This window comes from Sphaerodactylus townsendi, linkage group LG14, assembly GCF_021028975.2.
Source record: "Sphaerodactylus townsendi isolate TG3544 linkage group LG14, MPM_Stown_v2.3, whole genome shotgun sequence".
NCBI classification, from domain to species: domain Eukaryota; kingdom Metazoa; phylum Chordata; class Lepidosauria; order Squamata; family Sphaerodactylidae; genus Sphaerodactylus; species Sphaerodactylus townsendi.
The window spans coordinates 26,360,153-26,377,077 of NC_059438.1; the positions used below are offsets into that span (position 1 = coordinate 26,360,153).

Below are 16,925 nucleotides of genomic sequence, written 5' to 3' on the forward strand. Positions count from 1 at the left end.
TCCCATGCTATGTAGCTCCATGCAGAGGCATTTGGGGGCCAGTAGTGGACTGCTTAAAGTCTTGGGCCCCTTCCGCACGTGCAGAACAATGCACTTTCAATCCACTTTCACAATTGTTTGCAAGTGGATTGTGCTATTCCGCACAGTGAAATCCAGCTTCAAAGTGCATTGAAAGTGGATTGAAAGTGCATTATTCTGCATGTGCAGAAGGGGCCTCAGACTAGGAGCTGGAAGGCTCTGGTTCAAAGCCCCACTCTACCATAGAAGCTTGCTGGGTGACTTGGGGCCAACACACGGTCACAGTGCAACTATCTCACAGGGGGCCTTTCCCCACTCTCTTGGATCCCCCCTATGCCGCGCGCTGCTCTCAGCACGCGGCATCCCAGGTGAGCGCCCGGGGGTCCCCACGACCCCGCACTCTGCGCAGGGTCATCAAAAGGTGCCCTTAAGAAGAGCGCCTGGGATGCCGCACGCTGAGGGGGCGTGACAGCAGCAGCGTCGGGGCGGCTGTGCTGTCGCCGCCCCTGTCGTGGGGAGTGCCGGGAGACCCAGGGGCTTAAGGTAAGTGGGGAAAGGCCCAGGATTGCGATGAGGATAAAATGGCTGCACGAGAATGCATATCCTCTGAAGAGGAGGAGTTTGGATTTATACCCCGCTTTTTTCTCAACTGTAAGAAGTCTCAAAGCGGTTTGCAAACTCCTTTCCCTTTCTCTCCCCACAACAGACAACACCTTGTGGGGTGGGTGCGGCTGAGAGAGTTTTGAATGACATGTGATTAGCCCAGGGTCACCCAGCAGGCTTCATGTGGAGGAGTGGAGAAACAGATCCAGTTCACCAGATAAGAGCCCTGCCTGCCGCTTGCATGGAGGAGTGGGGAAATCAAACACAGCTCTCCAGAGTAGAGTCCACAGCTCTCAACGACTACACCCTGCTGGCTTATGTTGCACTGCTCAGTCAGGAATAGTGGAGCAACCTGCCAAACAAATGGGTCAGTGAACAAAGTCCCTGTTCATGACTGGTCAATAGGCAGCAAGCCCAAACCAGCAAGTGTTCAAACATTCCTTCCATCAACAACTACTGGGCATGATCCACCCCTGCATACTAGAGGCTGGAGACAAAAACTGGGGGAACCCATCATCCCATATTCCCATAGGCACTTGTCTGATTACTGTGGCAACAGAAATCTGCTCTGTATTCCTAGAAACAGAAACACACTGGCCTGATCCAGCAGGGTGTTTCTTATGTTCCAAAACCAAATCCAAGTTGTTCTGAAACCCACTGAGCATAATTGTCATGGGGTCCAATCTATTGGGATCATCTCTGCCACCCCGCCACCCCGCTCAGTTTATGACATTTCTATTTATGGTGTTTGAGTTTTGTAAGTACTTTAAGGATCATGTCCTACATCTCTCTTCAATCGGAGTTTTTTTGTGCAAAATATCACAGAACACAGATTAAAGAGAAAACCGTAAGAAATTCATCATCAGCAACTAATATTTTGTCCTCAAAGCAATCCAAAGCCGCCACATATGTAAAGTACACAGCATAGAGTCGGTCTGTTTGCAATTAAATATCTCCAGCAAGAAATCTTTAGAATATGTTGACTGGAAAAGGATGAAACATCATAGTACATTTTTTTTTGCTGTTTAATTCTTATGTATCATCTTGCTTGTTTAGCAATGAATATTAAAGAACAAGATCCAGGCTGAATTACATCCTATCCTAACATTTTTAATAGTGAAATTCTGTTTTTAAGATCACAAGTTTCATGTCATGAATTTGGATGTATACTATAAAGGGCACAATAGTTCCTGCTTGGAAGACATTTCCTTTTAAAATGGTTTTCTTGGATGTGGCATGATATTTAATAGTTTCCTTTGTACCGTTTTTTTAAATAGTTGAGCTTTAAATGCAATTCTGGAGGAAAAAAAACCCACAGCACTGGTGAAAGATTTTATTTTTCAGGGTCACAAGTACCACAGCGAGATTTCTTACTTAAAACAATGACACTTTAGTATCTCTGTAGTTCTATGAATACTTTTGAAGTGTCATATTAAAACCAATCTTTTGGCCTTCAGGCAAAGAGAAGCAATTAGTCTTAGAGTTGTGAATAAATAAAACTCCATTTATACACCCGTCCTTGACATGTACCTTGCAAATCTTAGAAACTTCATCTAGTGGGAAAAGAAACGTTAGATTGAAAACACTAATACTTAATCACATTGCGATGTTACTTCCTGATACTGTTTAGTTTGGATTACATCTTTGAGAGATTAATTCATATGTATGTATTCATTCGCAGCCACAAAAGAGGTGCCAATACAGCAAAGAAGAAAAAAGAGGCAGCATATAACAGGACTTTGTGCACATGAGGATTTTTGAGATAGCCACTGGAACAGGGCCCCCCAAACTTTGTACATAACAGGCCTGTGTTATTATTTCCTCCAACGTTAATCGATGACATCGTTTGGCTCTTTTTGAAAAAGTCATCTAAATCCATTGTTTCATATCTCACCATGCTTCTTAGCCAAGCTGGAAGTCTTCTTCTGGCTCAGGAGCCTTCCTTAGACTGAAGAAGCTCAGAAAAAAATCTCTTCCATCAGAGGATTTGAGCTAGAAGAGAATTCAAGCAAGAAGGGCCTCTTCCATTGGAAGAAGGTACTTTAGGCCAGATGAAATTATGAAGAGCCTCTTCCATTGGTGGAAGACTTCTTAACCCTGAGTCTCTTGCGTGGAAAGAAGTCTCCATAGACCAGAGAAAGGCTTTCAACCTAAAGAGCCTCTTCTGTTGGCGGAATGCTCCTTAGGGCAGAGAAAGGCTTCCGACTTGGCTGAGTGGGATGTTAGGATACAAGCCAGGGTCTACCAGATGAAAGCATCACGCTTATCTGAGCAGAAGAGTAGGACACAAACACTTTAGGTTCACAATTTCAATTGTGGCTTACTAAACAGATGGTTTAGCATGAGCATCCATTTTAGTACCACTATACAGGTAAAGCGAGGCTACTGACACCATACTCATGCCTATTGCAGACCCAACTGGGTTAGTATTAAGATTTTGGGAAGAATCACTCTTTCTTCCCATTGGACAGCACACCAGGGAAATAAAAGATGCACTGCCAAGTTGCAGCCATTCACCAGTCCCTGCAGCAAAAAGGAAGAAATAGAATCTGACCATGAATTTTCCATGCCCCCCTTGAAAATGTGGATGTTAAAAGGGAGCGGCTAAAACGAGGAAGCTTGCTCAACTCCCATGGAAGATGCTGTTGGCAAATGGAGCCCTCTCTAGATGTTGAGAGTTTCTAATTCAGTTATTCTTTTCAGAATGGAAAAGCCAGAACCCTCCAGTATTGGTTTCCCAGTTCTATGGTTAGGCCGTGCTGGGGAGGTGGCCCAGACAAGCCAAACCAGCAGTCTAGAACAGGATGCAAATCTCTCCATTGACCTAGTTCTCTTCTTCTTTTCTTCTTCTTTTTTTCCCCCATTTCAGAAGCTGAGCTAAAAAATCCATAAATTAAGGAAATTAACTGATGGAGCCTCCGGCATCTTTGTAAGCTATTTAAATCTTTAAATTTACAACATCTTCTGCATATATCAAGTAATTGAACTAACTGCAGGGATGTTACTTTAATGAGAAAATTTCCCTCTTCTCCTGTAGTTTGTACTTGGGAAATAAATAAATAAATAAACCCTTCCCCTTAGGAAAAAAGTTTCTGTTTATCCCTGTTACGGAAGATAACTTTTAAAAAAAGCTCTGGGTTTGTTTTTTTTTAAGAGGCTTTCTCCTCTTTCTCTGGGCTCCTCAGAAATGGAATCAGGACAGACGGCCCTTTCTGCTCGCCTCCCCCCCCACCCCCCGCCAGTAATCAGGAAAGCCAACGGGAAGAAATCTTCATTTAAAAAATCTTTCTTGTACAAATTTTCTTTTCTTTTTGGCAGAAGAGGGCGAAAACAGAGGCGGGCCCAACTCACTGCCCTTCAGACCCTAAACGTGGCATGACCTTTTGAAGCCAAAACAAAAAAAATTAAAAATTACATAACTTTTCTGCAGTGACACCTCTTTGCAGCTAGCAGGCGCTGCAGATGTACACTTCGTTTCATTCTCCCCCACTCCGGCTCCTGTTACACATACATACAGTCATTTGCAAGAGCTGGAAATTGGGGTTGAAGCTGTGACCCTGAAGCTGGGGAGAAGGAGGCACAGTCTCCGGATCCATACCCTACAGAAGACCTGCTGCTGACGAAGAATATGTATGAAAGCACAGAACAGGAAACAAGGGTAAAACTTGAGTGGGAAGAGTAGACAGGATGAGATAACGAATCTGTGCCTAGCATTCCAGAAGTCAGATGAACCCCTTATCAAGATATATAAACTGTGGCTCTGTTTATTTAAAAGGAAGTTTGTTTAGCTAAAGATCCTCCTCCCCCCCCCCCCCAATACAAATGCACATTTGTTCCCCAGGATGTGAAGGGCAATAGTTGGATGGTTACGGAGCATACCAGTTACCCAAGTCACATTCCTGAACTGTTACATGTTATAACTTTGCCAATAAAAAGTACATGAATAATGTTCCCTGTTTATTCCAGATCCACATTTGCACATGTATTGTATTTTAATGCACTTATTGTAGATTTATAATTTTAAAAGTTTATTCTGGAGATTGGAGCCATAAACGACCAAGAGCTAGTGATCTGGGGGACACCCCCATCTTCACAGAAGATCAGCCTGGCTGAACTTCTTGTCCAGAATTGATTTCAAGCCATTGCCAGGAAAAGAGAAGGTGAGGCCTGGCGGCCAATACTTGCGGGGACACACTGACCCAGTTTTTAACTGAAGTTTCTTCCCTGAGGTGGTAGGCCTCTCTTAACACTATTGCAATTTGTCTGTGGAGAGTGGGTGGGGAGGGGGAGAGGTAGGTATCTACTATCTTCCTAAGGAAGAAAAGGAGAAAGGTGATCTAAGAGGAAGCATCCAAGGAGCAGTTGAGGATAGAGACTGGGAATTTGATATGAAAGAAAGAAAGAAAGAAAGAAAGAAAGAAAGAAAGAAAGAAAGAAAGAAAGAAAGAAAGAAAGAAAGAAAGAAAGAAAGAAAGAAAGAAAGAAAGAAAGAAAGAACAAAAAGAAAGGAAGAGAGAAGAAAAAGAAGGGCAAAGAGACAGAAAATAAAAAATAGAAAATAGATAGAAAGAAAAGAAAGGAAAAGAGAGAAGAGAGAGAAAAGGAAAAGACAGAGAAGAAAAAGAAGGGAAAAGAGAAAAGAGAAAGAAAGAAGGGCAAGGGACAGAAAAGAAAGAGGAGAGAGAAGAGAACGAAAGAAAGGAAAAGGAAAGAAAGAGTGACCCGCCCGCCCCAGTTGATTGCAGCCAGCCAGCCAGCCAGCCAGCCCATCCTTGCAGGGGCTCCGGGGCAGGCTGCGGGCGGGCCCGGGGGGTGCTCTCTGCAGAACCGCTTGGCCCCGACCGGAGCTGCTTTTGTTCAAAGTTTATGGCGAGGGCTGGAGGCGCGGGGAGAGGCGGAGGGGCGGGGAGCGGCTCCAAGGGGGGAAGGGAAGGCAAAGCCCCGCTCGGCTGCCGCTCCTGCCGGGCCGGCGGAGGCTGCTCCCCTCGCCCGCCCGCCTCCTCCTCCTCCTCCTTGGCCGAGCACGGCGGCGGCGGCAGACATCTCCATCTCGCCGTGCGCCATCAATTGAAATGGCGCATTTGGCCGGCGGCGGCCTGCCAGGGCCCTTTCTGCAATCGCACAAAGCAAGTCCGGGGACGTCATTTGCTTTCAAGGGCCTGCAGGAAATGTGGCGTTTACAAGGCGAGACGTTAGCGGAGGGGGGTTAAGGGGGGGGGGGCACGGAGAGGGGGCTGCCATAAGGAGACACACACACACAGAGAGAGAAAGCAGGGCATCTTCTGCCCGTCGCCACGTTTCCCTGGCCCCCCGCTCTGCATCCTGACGGCCGTACAAAAAAAAAAAAATTAATTAAAAAAAATTCCCCAAACTTGCTTTAGTTTATCAACAAGTGCAGCTCGGGTGCGCCCCTAATTTACTCGGGGTGGACTCCGGCGATGTGCGAAACGTGCCCCGCGTTACTTCTCCGGGAGCTGGCAATTGATGCCGAGTTGCAAACGCCCCGGGAAATATTACATCAGCCCGAATGACAGTGATTAAAATCAGCTTTTCTCCCCCCCCCCCCCCCCCCGCCTCCTTCCCACTAAGTCTATGCAAGGACGTGACTCCGGCCCTGCTACTTCGGCGCCGTTAAACCGTTATCCCCCCAGCCGAGGAAAAAAGGCGATCTCAGAACCGTTAGCAAAAAAAGGGGGGGATTTTTGCACAGCACCGAGAGAGAGAGAGAGAGACTGAGGAGGGGGTGGGGGGAGAGGTCAGCTTAAAAGGAAGGGGAAAGTAGGTAGCGGTTCCGGAGTGGTGGGGTGGGGGAGGCTGTAACCGGATTTTTCAAAAAGAAAACCCTGTTCGAGAAAGAGTTAATGTTGCAAAAGCAACCACAGGAAATCTGGAAGGGGGGGGGGGAGATCCCCGTTTTGCTCGCAAAATTAGCCAAGGCGAGAGCGAAAGGGCTGCGCTAATTGCAGCCCAGCGCGGTGCCCGCGAGGCGTTTGCACAGCCCGGAGCCACAATCCGCGCGCGTCCCCCCCCCCTCACTCCCGCTCCCTCCCTGCGTTATTTAGAGAGGAGATTATAGCCTTTCTTCTCATAACAGCCGCGGCTGCTTCGTCTCAAGGCGCTTCTGCCCCCCCCTCTTCTTCTCCCCCCCCCCTTTTTCCTTTCCTTCCCCATGTAGACAGACAACAACAACCCGAAAGACACGAAGCGGGGGGCGCAGAGAGCGAGGCGATCCCACTCTCTCTGAATGAGACCCGGGGAGGAGGGGGGGGGGGGAAGAAGCCTGCAAATCTCTAATATTCCGTCGTCGCAGCAGCAGCAGCAGCAGGAGGAGGCGGTGAGCAGCCGGTGAGCTGCAAAGGACCCCGCGGCCCGAGCTTGCCCAGCGCCGGCCAGGCAGGCAGGCAGGCGAGGTCGCCGCGCACCGCCCGTGCCCGGAGCCCGGAGCGCCCAGGGGGGCTCGCACGTCTCCTGGGGCGCACAAGGTAAGGGCGAGCCCCGGCGCCGGCCGGGTCTGTCTGTCTCCGGCGGGTTTGTCGTTCGGCTCCCGCTCGGGCGCTTTGCACGGAGTCAGGAGGGCGCGTGCCCGGGCTCGGCGTTTGCATCGCGTTGCATGGGAATTTTCTCTCTCTCTCTTTTTTTTGGAAAGTGCTTCTTGCAACTCAACTCGGGGTGTGCAGAGAGAGGGAGCGGGAGCGCGAAGCGAGGCTGGGCTTTTAAAGCGACAGCCGCCCTCCCTTTTTCCCTTCGCGGCGCGGTGGGGCTGGCTGGGGCTGGTGCGCCTCCGACGTGGTGCGCTTTGGCGGTGGCTTCCCTCTCTCTGGCGCTCCCCCCCCGCCCCAAGAAAGAGAGGTGAAGCGGCAGCATGGAGAGGCCGGCCGGCGCTGCTTTGGCCCCGATGCCCAGCTGGCTCCCGATGCCCTCTTAGCACCCCCGCCCCGCCCCCCAGGCTGCGGCTGGCGAGGAGGGAAGAAAGCGAGCGGCGCTCCTGGGGTCCCGGCAGCGTATGAATGGTACCGAGCGAGAGCGCATGGCTGGCTGGCCGGCTGGCCGGAACGGGGGGTGGGGGGAGGCAGGAAGGGTTTACGGGGGGGAAAGGGGGAAAGCAGGACGGGGGGGGGCCTGTTCGTGCCTTAGGGTACCCCCCGCCCCAGGGCTGGCGCGGCACAAAAGACCAGAGAAGGATGTCGACAATGGGGAGGGCAGATACTTGGGTGCTTTTTTCCCCCTAGGGGAGTGGGGGAGCAGGCGGGTTGGGACTGAAACTCTGGCGCCAGGCGGGGAGGGGGGGGGCCGCCAGCCGGCTTGGCTTGGAGACTTTGGCGAGCACTGGAGGCGATAGTTGGCATGTCTGTTGGTACATGCTTCCACCGCCTCCCTGATTCAGGGACTTGGCCTGGCCTGATGATCTCCAGCCTTGGCCCCATCTTTGCCCCCCCCCCTCCTTTTCCATCCATCCTTCCTTTTATTTATCTTACCTTGTTTGCAATGTGAGAGAATTAAGTAAAGACGCCATGTTGTGCTTGTAGTTAAATTTTGATTTATTTTGATGGTGATGGTGATTTTGTATGGGCATGCCCTCTGAGCGTGGCCGGCTTCTGCGGCCCTAAGAAGGACTTGGGTGTGTTTTAAGCACAGAGTTTTTGTTTGGGACTCAGGGACCGGCCAGGGAAGTCAGAGACTTGAGCGGAAACTTCCTGCGGATGCGACTGCCATTCGCTTGGCAGGAAAGTCCCCGGGCCTTGGGCCAGCACAGGCCTGGGCGAATGATGGGCAGGGGACTAGTGTGTTGTTGCCCGATGGGTCCTGCGAATGGGGAGCTGAAAAGTTTGGAGGCCCACTGCTCCTGCTTCACTTGAGTTGGTGGGTTTTGTAAAAAATACGCGAGAGGTTTTACCTGGCACCTTAGCCACAATTGGAGGAGCCCTTGGAGTGCCCTGGGCATCTGTGGGTTATTGTGGGTTATCTGGACCACTGAGTTCCCAAAGATTCTGGGTGCTCAGGAGCCAAGCATCCTTTGTGCTGGAGGAGGAGATGGGTCGCCCAGAGCTTTACCTCAGGGATGTTGCTGGGAGGACCACACCGGTGGGCAAGGTCTTTGGTAGTTGTGTATTCTTCAGAGTTTCTTGAGGATGGGGGTACAAGGGACCTTCCCATTCAATCCCTCTGTGACAGAATCTCAAACATGACCTGCTCTGGTGTTTTGGCAAGGAATGTGGTTGAGATCCAACAGGTAGATCTGTGGCCCAACCCAGCCCCCCTCCCACCCTCCAAAAAAGGACTTGAGTGAGACAACTCCTTCTTGGACAGGGCTCCCCACCAATCCACTGGGGTCGACTTGGGTACCTAAGAGGGAGAGTTGATGCCCCTTTGGGTGGGCAGAGGCAGCCTTGCCTGGATCGATCCGATCTGCCCTCAGCGTCAAACCCCACCATCACCCCCGCCTGGAAATCCTGCCGTTTCCATTCCCCGTCTTAAATGGGCATGAAGGAATTAAAACGGCACCGAGTGAATAACAGCATTAGTTTCAATTAATTCTCTCCTCTCTCTTTTTTTTAATTCCTGGCAACAATAAAACTTCGGCAACAAAAGCCTTTTTACATTCTTAATTAGCTGTGCTTCCCATCTGTGGGCTTTTATTTATTTCCCCCCCTTCCTTAAGTGCTTTTGTGCATCGCTTTTAAACTTTGCCCCTCCTTCGGAGATGCCGCCTTTTCTCCTCCTCCTTCGTGTTTTGAATCCCTTGCAGAGGGATGCCTTGTTTCTTTGGGGTGACCTTTCACCTCCCTGGGCCCTGACCTGTTGGGGGAGCCTCCACCTCTCTGCAGCTGATTTTGGCTGTATCTCCCTCTCCCCATCTTCCCGCATCATCAGCAGTGTGGGATACCACGGCCCCCAGCTGTGTGCACGGGAGGGAATGCTCCATTCACCCCAAACTTCTCTTGCACTTTTGAAGTCTTTTTCTTCTTCTTCTTTTTTTTTTGATAGTAGAATTTCATATCTTATCATCCGAAGAGGTTGCATTAAATGAAGGATATTCCTGTAGGCTGAACAGAGAGAGAAAGAGAGAGAGGGGAAGGCAGGCAGGCAGGCAGGCAGGCAAACAACACTGGAACATTCTGCAGTCTTACAGCATTCTCTGCCTTGGGCTGATGGCCGGGGGGCCTGCGGTTGAATTGGAGCTCTTACAACTGCCTTCTGTTTACCTTTTATGGTTAAAATAACAGCTTAGGAAAGAAGCAGCTTTGGTGGAGGGGGGAGGGAAAAGGGGGGGGGGAACCATTCGATGAAATAATCTCAAGCTGTAGCAGCCTAGCTAGTTTAATTACCCCTAGAGTGCTGAACAACTGTGTGCTCAATGGGACACAAAATCATTTTGTGTGTAAATGAGCATGGGCGGGTGATTATTTCACTTTCCATGGGCAAATAGTTTTTACAAGCAGTGTGCGCGCACTTGGCGGAGGGAAGGCAGGGAGAGGCAAGCCACCTGTGCCGAGATCCTGGGGAGGGATGCTTTGGAAGCAGGCGCGCGCCACAGAGAGGGAGAGAGTTTTGGAATGGGCTTGGGGTGCCATGTTGGTTTATATGGAGCCCCGACATTTGTTTCCCTGCCTTCTCCTCCCTTTGCAGTGGCTGGAATCGCTGGGAAGTTCTCCTGTGTCAGCCACACTGAAAGCAATCTGTGCTCTTGCACCTCCTCTGGTGCAGGGGGACTTCCAGTGGACTGTGCTGTCCTGCCCTCAGCAACTGCCTTCAGCAACTTCTCTCCACGGATTCTTGGTGTAGGCAGACTATGTGTAGTTGACTCGAAGTCTGTGTGACACTTGTTGGGATGGGGTTTTTTAAAACTGAGTCTTGATGACCTGTGGCAGCTTTTTCAGGACTTTGAAAAGGCCTTCACTGGACTGTACCTTGAAAGATTTTAAAGCTGTTAAGCAGACACAGAGTCTGCCCCTGCCCGCCAGAATTATATTCTTTTACCGTGTGTGACCAAAATTATTGATGCGGGCAAGATCACAGTTTTCTTTGTTGTGTGTACGGAAAAAAATACCTTTGTGATTGGCCTAGAATAAAGCTGAGGCTGCACATTCAGAGAATGGCATCCCTCTTCTTTGACACCTGGGGGGTTTTTTTCGGGGGGGGGGGGGTCATTTGTTTGTTTGCAATCTCTGCGCCCGTTCTGATCAAATTTTGACTGAGAACTGCTCAACATTCCGGGCTGCAGAGCTTTAGATTTTTGCACCTGGTATGTGATGGAGGAACTATCCAAAAATTCATTTTTTGCCGGGGGGGTGGGGGTGGGGGGTTAGAAATCCCATGTGGGTATGAATTGCTTTGCAGTTAAAATCTGGAGTTGCCATCCTGATTAGAAGTGCTTAAAAGTAAGTCCCTCTGGACCCAAGCAGGGTCTCTTCCATGTAAACATACCTGGGATTGGGTTGTGAAGCTGCGTTCCTATTCAGAGGGGACCGGAAGTGAGCTCCCTGCTGAGGGACATCCTCTCAGATAAATGGACTTGGGCTCAGATGTGTGGTAGGCTTTGCAGAGCGAGGAATGTGCTGGTGGGTAAACGTGAGGCAGATCTGTAGGCATCTCAAGTGCGCACGAATCGATCCAGAACTCCAGGGCTGTAATCCTGCTCCATTACAATCAGCAGGAGTCCAGCTCCTGACTTCCGTGGGGGCAGAGGGGCTCCCCTGCTTTGTATCTGGCTGTAGTGATTTCTGGCCTCGGAAACTGTAAGATTGCAAAGGGCAGGGGGAGGGATTTTTTGGCACATTTCGAAGGTTCCCCTCCTGTTAAGATTTCGAGGCAAAGGAGCAAGAGCGTGCAAAGGAGTTTCCTTTTCAGCGACAAAAATGACTGCCAGAAATTACAGGGGTTTCTAAGATGTCTCCTGTTAACTCAAAACAGCCTGTACTTTTATTAGGGATAATAAGCTACCCAGGGCAAGAACAGAGATGAAGCATCAAGCTCCCGGAAACCAAAGTCCAGGGAACGCAGCCGGAAGAACTGCTAGTCTTATTTGGCAGCGGAGCAATGCATAGTTTCATGTGCACCTATGAGCAAGTCAAAACAGAGGGAGACAATGGGGTTAAAATGTATAATTATTTCTTTTTTAAAAAAAATTAAAAAGCAGAAATCGGCTGCTGGTAAGACCTGCTGGGGGCAGGAGAAAGCAGGGCTCTTCCTGTGTACATTAAAAGCACCTCTCCTAGCCCCTTGAAGGTGGTGCTATTGTCAAAATGCTATCATGTGGCTAAAGTTTTGGGACCGCGCGGATTCCTGGGTCCCGTGCAGGGCAGACGTCTGTTCTTCATGTCCAGAGAAACCGAAAAGCATGTGGATTCCTAATTGGGTGATGTATTGCTGGAGCGGCAAGGAAGTTGCTCCTTTCTCATCACGATGTCAGAAATGATATCCTTGTTCCTTTGCTGTGTGTTGCAGAAGGCGGGAAGGGGAAGGAAGTGCTTTCTAAGGAATGTTGTCTGTTGCGCGGCAGAATGGTTTTGCTTAGGCTGGAGGTGGCAGTCCGATGCCGTTTGAAATGAGGTTGAGGATTCTCAGAGATATGGTCCAAGTAGCAGAAATGGTAATTTGCTGTGGAGTGTGGCATAGGAAGAGCCTGTGAGATTTACCAGGGGTGTAGCTGCTTCGTGGACCCGCTGCAAACCAAAATACCAGGAAAGTTCAGTCACCTCCAGAAACGTTGAACAGCTATGTTGTTTGGCACATTTTCCTTCGCCATGCAAAGGGTGAGAAGTGTGATGGGTTTGCTTTGACGCTTCCAAGAATGGGCAGGATTTTCAGCTTGGTTACCTGTCTCTGCTACGGAATTGTCTTTTTTGCAATTTAGAGGGTGTGTTCTTTGTTGGTGCTTAAAAAATTGATTCTCACCAGTCTCTGGGCGCCAGAGGGTATGCCAAAGTGTTTCAGTTATTGCATTTATCAGAGCCCTGTAATGTTTTCAAATTGATGAGGGTGTTGGTGTGTATCTTGTTTTTCAGTGATTTTGAGTTTAAACTTGTCTTGAAAAGAATGTAAATATGACTAGGATGGTCATGGATATATATATATATATATGTTGCTGGTCTTGTAAGAGATTACAGGGTAATTGGAGGTGACATTCGGCATGGTCACTTATTTCTTAAAAAATATTGATTGGAGTCTTGTGCTTGTGTTCGATGATAAATATTATTGTGTAGATAACAACTGGATGTTACTTTGTTAGGCAGGTGTTTGTTTATTTTTTTAAGAAAAAGATTCCAAAGAAAATAGTTTTAAGTTTAATGTGAATTTTACTACATGTCTAAATGAAACGCCTTAGGTACTGAGGAAGTCACTAATTTAGAGGTGTCTCGTTACTGAGACAAACTTGCAAAAACCCCTGAATCCCAATTCACAAATTGGTTATTCGTTTGTCAGGGGATATTTCACATCTAACACATAAGCCCGCGACCTTTAATTAGAATTTTGCAGTTTGTTTTATGCCCCTTGAGGCTGACACCTTGAAAAAGATTTTTTTCCCTTGATTTCTTATTGCTAATAAGCATCTTTTTCTTCGCCTCTGGTCCTTTGAAGAGTATGATGCAAATACACTTAATTACGGAGGTGGCAATAATTTGTTAGCTGAATATGTGATCAGGCAGATGCAAAAATGATCTTATTAGATCTGTGATCACGCTGTGGAATCAAGGTAATGCACAGCTGCATTTAAGAGAGAAAAAACCTGTTCTTTTTTCCCTTTCTCTAGGAGGAAGGAGGAGCTATGTCCCGGTTGTCTTTAACACGGTCTCCAGTTTCTCCCCTGGCTGCCCAAGGAATTCCTCTCCCAGCTCAGCTGACCAAATCTAATGCTCCTGTGCACATTGATGTAGGTGGACACATGTATACCAGCAGCTTGGCAACATTGACAAAGTACCCAGATTCCAGGTAAGGCTGCCATATTTTCTGAGAGTGTCTTTTCATTGGATGGCAATAGGCCTGATACCTACAGGGCAGTTGGGTAATCATAATTCAGCTTTTGGGATTATACAGAGGGGAACTGCAAAGCATCTATGGGATTTTCAGACCAGCTCTGAATCCCCCCCTCCTTTCATTTAAACAATGCTGCGTTGCAAGCACCTGTTGAGGATGTTTTTCTCTGATCAATACTTCTGTGTGAAAACTAAAGATATTTTTTTTGAAAACTCGGTTTTTAACTTGGGCATGTCAGCAACTCCCAAGAGACCTCTTGCGGGACTGACCGTTCCTTTTTCAGTAGAGTTGTCCAATGGGAATCGCTCTTTGTCGTCTCGGTCACCTTTGTTATGAAATCTTATTTATTTCCATGGAGCTTGCTTCCAAGTCCGTTCTGTTTGCGTTAATCCTAAGCTTGGTGGTAAAATCTGCTGGAGGGAAAAATAGTATTCGGACTCAAAGAAACATGCTTACGATTGACATGTCTGTTGTGTTCAGCAGAATTTTCCACTGTGCTGTCTGTCTGGTTGTGATCCTTGCAAGAGTATGTGCGTTGCTATGGGCCAGAATCTTTGACCCAGCATACAGTAAAGGGAAATGTCCCAGAATGACTCCGTTCTCCAAGTGAATACATTGTGCTGGGAAATGCTCAGGAGTGTGTGAGTACTGTCTGGATGCGTGTCTGTTAAACCCTCCATTGGGTAATTCTTTACCATCCCTATTGAGTTTGGTTTGGGGGCATGTGAGCCAATGCAGATTACAGGTAGGTGTAGCATTTGGGGTGTTCAAATTGCAAGATGCTGCATTCTTCTGCAGTCGGGTCTTTTCAGGCAATGCTTCGATTGAGTTTTGGGATGGTCATGGGGGAAGGGATTTAACAGCAGGTGTATCAGAGAAGGGTATTGTGTCAGGATGGAAAGAAAGGTACCCATGTACTACATAGTCACCCTTCAGAATGAACCAAAGGCTCATAGGTCCATGACAGCATAATCCTGACCATGGTTACACTCCAAGAGCCAGCATAGTGTAGTGGTTAAGAGCAGGTGGATTCTAATCTGGAGAACCAGGTTTGATTCCCCACTCCTGCACCTGAGTGGCAGAGGCTTATCTGGTGAACCAGATGTGTTTCTGCACTCCTACATCCTTGCTGGGTGACCTTGGGCCAGTCACAGTTCTCTCAGAACTCTCTCAGCCCCACCTGCCTCAGAAGGTGTCTATTGTGGGGGGGGGGGAGGGAAAGGAGCTTGTAAGCCGCCTTGAGTCTCCTGACAGGAAGGGTATCAATCCAAACTCTTCTTCTGATTTCCTTGTAATTCAGTTTAAGATTGCCCTTTCCAAAGAAAGACCTGGCAGGTCTCAAATTTGGGCCTGCTGTCATCAAGTTTAGAGACGACAGCAAGATCCCACTGGGGAATTCTCCTGCACAAATCCTAGTGAAAGGAATGGGGGTTGTGTGATTGAAGAAAGACCCACAGATTTTGACCGAGTGCACTCAGCAGAAACGTGACAGTGGATTTCAGTGAACACCCTCCAAGATTTCACTTCACACATTGCAGTTCCAAAGTCTGCAGCAAAGACTTTTCAAGTGTGTACCTAAACATTCCATGTGTGAATAAGACAAATGTGTATTTGCGAACACATCAACCATATAGGTGTACACAGCAGAGATCCAGCATTGGTTGCAGCTTTCGTTCTTGTCTAATGTGTGAAATGGCCCCCAGTGACTAGGGTGTTGGGTTTGGCTGTGGGAGTCTTGGCTTGCAGTCAGTCAGTTGCAAGCACGATTGCTTTGGAAATGCTCAGAATACATGAGTGTTTCCCACAGTGGTCTTACAACATGTGAAGGTCGTCTTTGAAACCTCAGCTGGGAAAATGCAATTGAACCATGTGGACGTTTGAAGGCATTCCCCTGTTACAGTTTGATGCAGGGAACTGTGATGTTTCTTGCTGATATAATGATGGTTGCAGCAGTCAGTGCAGGGGCTTTGGCAATTCACTGTCTTTCAGCCAAGCCTTTATCACAGGGTTGTTGTAAGGCTAATAGGTCTTGAGGAAAGCCGGGGCAGAAGTGGGTGGAGATGTAATGAGCTACCTTTGATTCTGCATTAAGGAGAAATGATTTCCCACCCCCTTCCCCCAAAGTGTAAAGGACCTGTATACATTCGGTAGTTTTGTTTGGAAGAAAGTCAGGAATCCAGACTGTCCAAAAAGGTTTGTTTGTTTGTTTGTTTTGTTCTGTTTGGTTGTACCTCCCTTTTCTCCTCAAAAGGGACCCAAAGCAGCTTATAATGTCATTTTCCTCTCCTCCGTTTTGTCCTCATCTCCAGCCCTGTGAGGTAGGTTAGGCTGACAAAGGCAGAGACTGGCCCAAAGTCACCCAGCAAACTCTCCGGGCAGAGTGGGGGATTTGTAACTGGGCTTCCCAGATTCTCTTCCAATAAGTGTTAACCACAATTTTAGACTAGCTTTTGGCATCATAATAAAACTTGAGCAATACTGAAAAAAATGGTAAAATTTGGATTTGGCTTTAAAATTATCATTAAAGCCAAAACTCCTGAATATCTGATTTGATAAACCTGAATATTTTTGGATTTTCCGAAAACATTCAGGTCCATTTGAATTTTTAGTTTTTTATGGTTTTCAGCTTTTGGGGGCAGATTTTTAAGCTAGCAGTACCAAAATTGCAGGGTATCTTCAGGAGACCTTCTGGATGATACCACCCAGGTTTGGTGAAGTTTGGTTCAGCAGGTCCCAGTCTTGGGCAGATTAAACTTTTCCTCTCTCCTGTGTCCTGTCCCTCAAGGTGCAAAGCTTTGCAAAGTTCTAGCTAGCAGAAATGCATAAGAATCACTGGCTGACTGAGTCATCCAGTCTCCAAACAAATTAACAAAACAACAGAGTTCCAGGGAAGGAGCGAGAGAGACTCAGCCAGAGCCAGCTCAAGCACCATTTCTGCTGGGCTTCAGGCCACTTCCCCATCCCCACCCCCAGACCCCACCAGAGAGCCTCCAACACACACAGCAATGGTAAGTAAAGTGGAGGGAAATTCTTGGGGGAGGGATGTCTCTAGTTTTAACTATATGAGAGCTTAAGTTTAAGGGGTGTGGGGATTCTCTATTTTTAACTATATCAAGTCAAGTTAGTTAACTTTAAAGGGAGTCCAAGGCGGCTAGCCACTACTGAAGGCTGCCTTCAGTTTAAATCCTCCAAATGTCAATTATGTATTCGTCATTCAACATTCTAAGCTATTTGGATCGGCTTTTATTAGCCCTGCATGTTTTGGGGACTGATAAAAGCTGGAAAAAGACGAATACAGCTTTTTTCGGTATTTGTTATCATTTTGTTCT

At 47.9% G+C, this 16,925-nt stretch overlaps 1 protein-coding gene across 2 annotated transcripts in view; it reads left to right on the top strand.

Moving 5' to 3' along the window:
- Positions 1-5,351: 5,351 nt before the first annotated feature.
- The window catches only part of KCTD15 (potassium channel tetramerization domain containing 15), a 64,696-nt gene continuing 53,122 nt past the window's right edge, over positions 5,352-16,925 (top strand). Inside the window, exons 1-2 of one of the 2 annotated variants that reach the window (XM_048516161.1) lie at positions 5,352-7,103; positions 13,373-13,551. In XM_048516161.1, the coding sequence (XP_048372118.1) occupies positions 13,388-13,551 (164 nt within the window). In that variant the 5' untranslated portion in view covers positions 5,352-7,103; positions 13,373-13,387. Of the gene's footprint in view, positions 7,104-7,308; positions 7,632-13,372; positions 13,552-16,925 lie in introns of those variants that run through there. The other variant, XM_048516160.1, reaches the window with a different exon arrangement.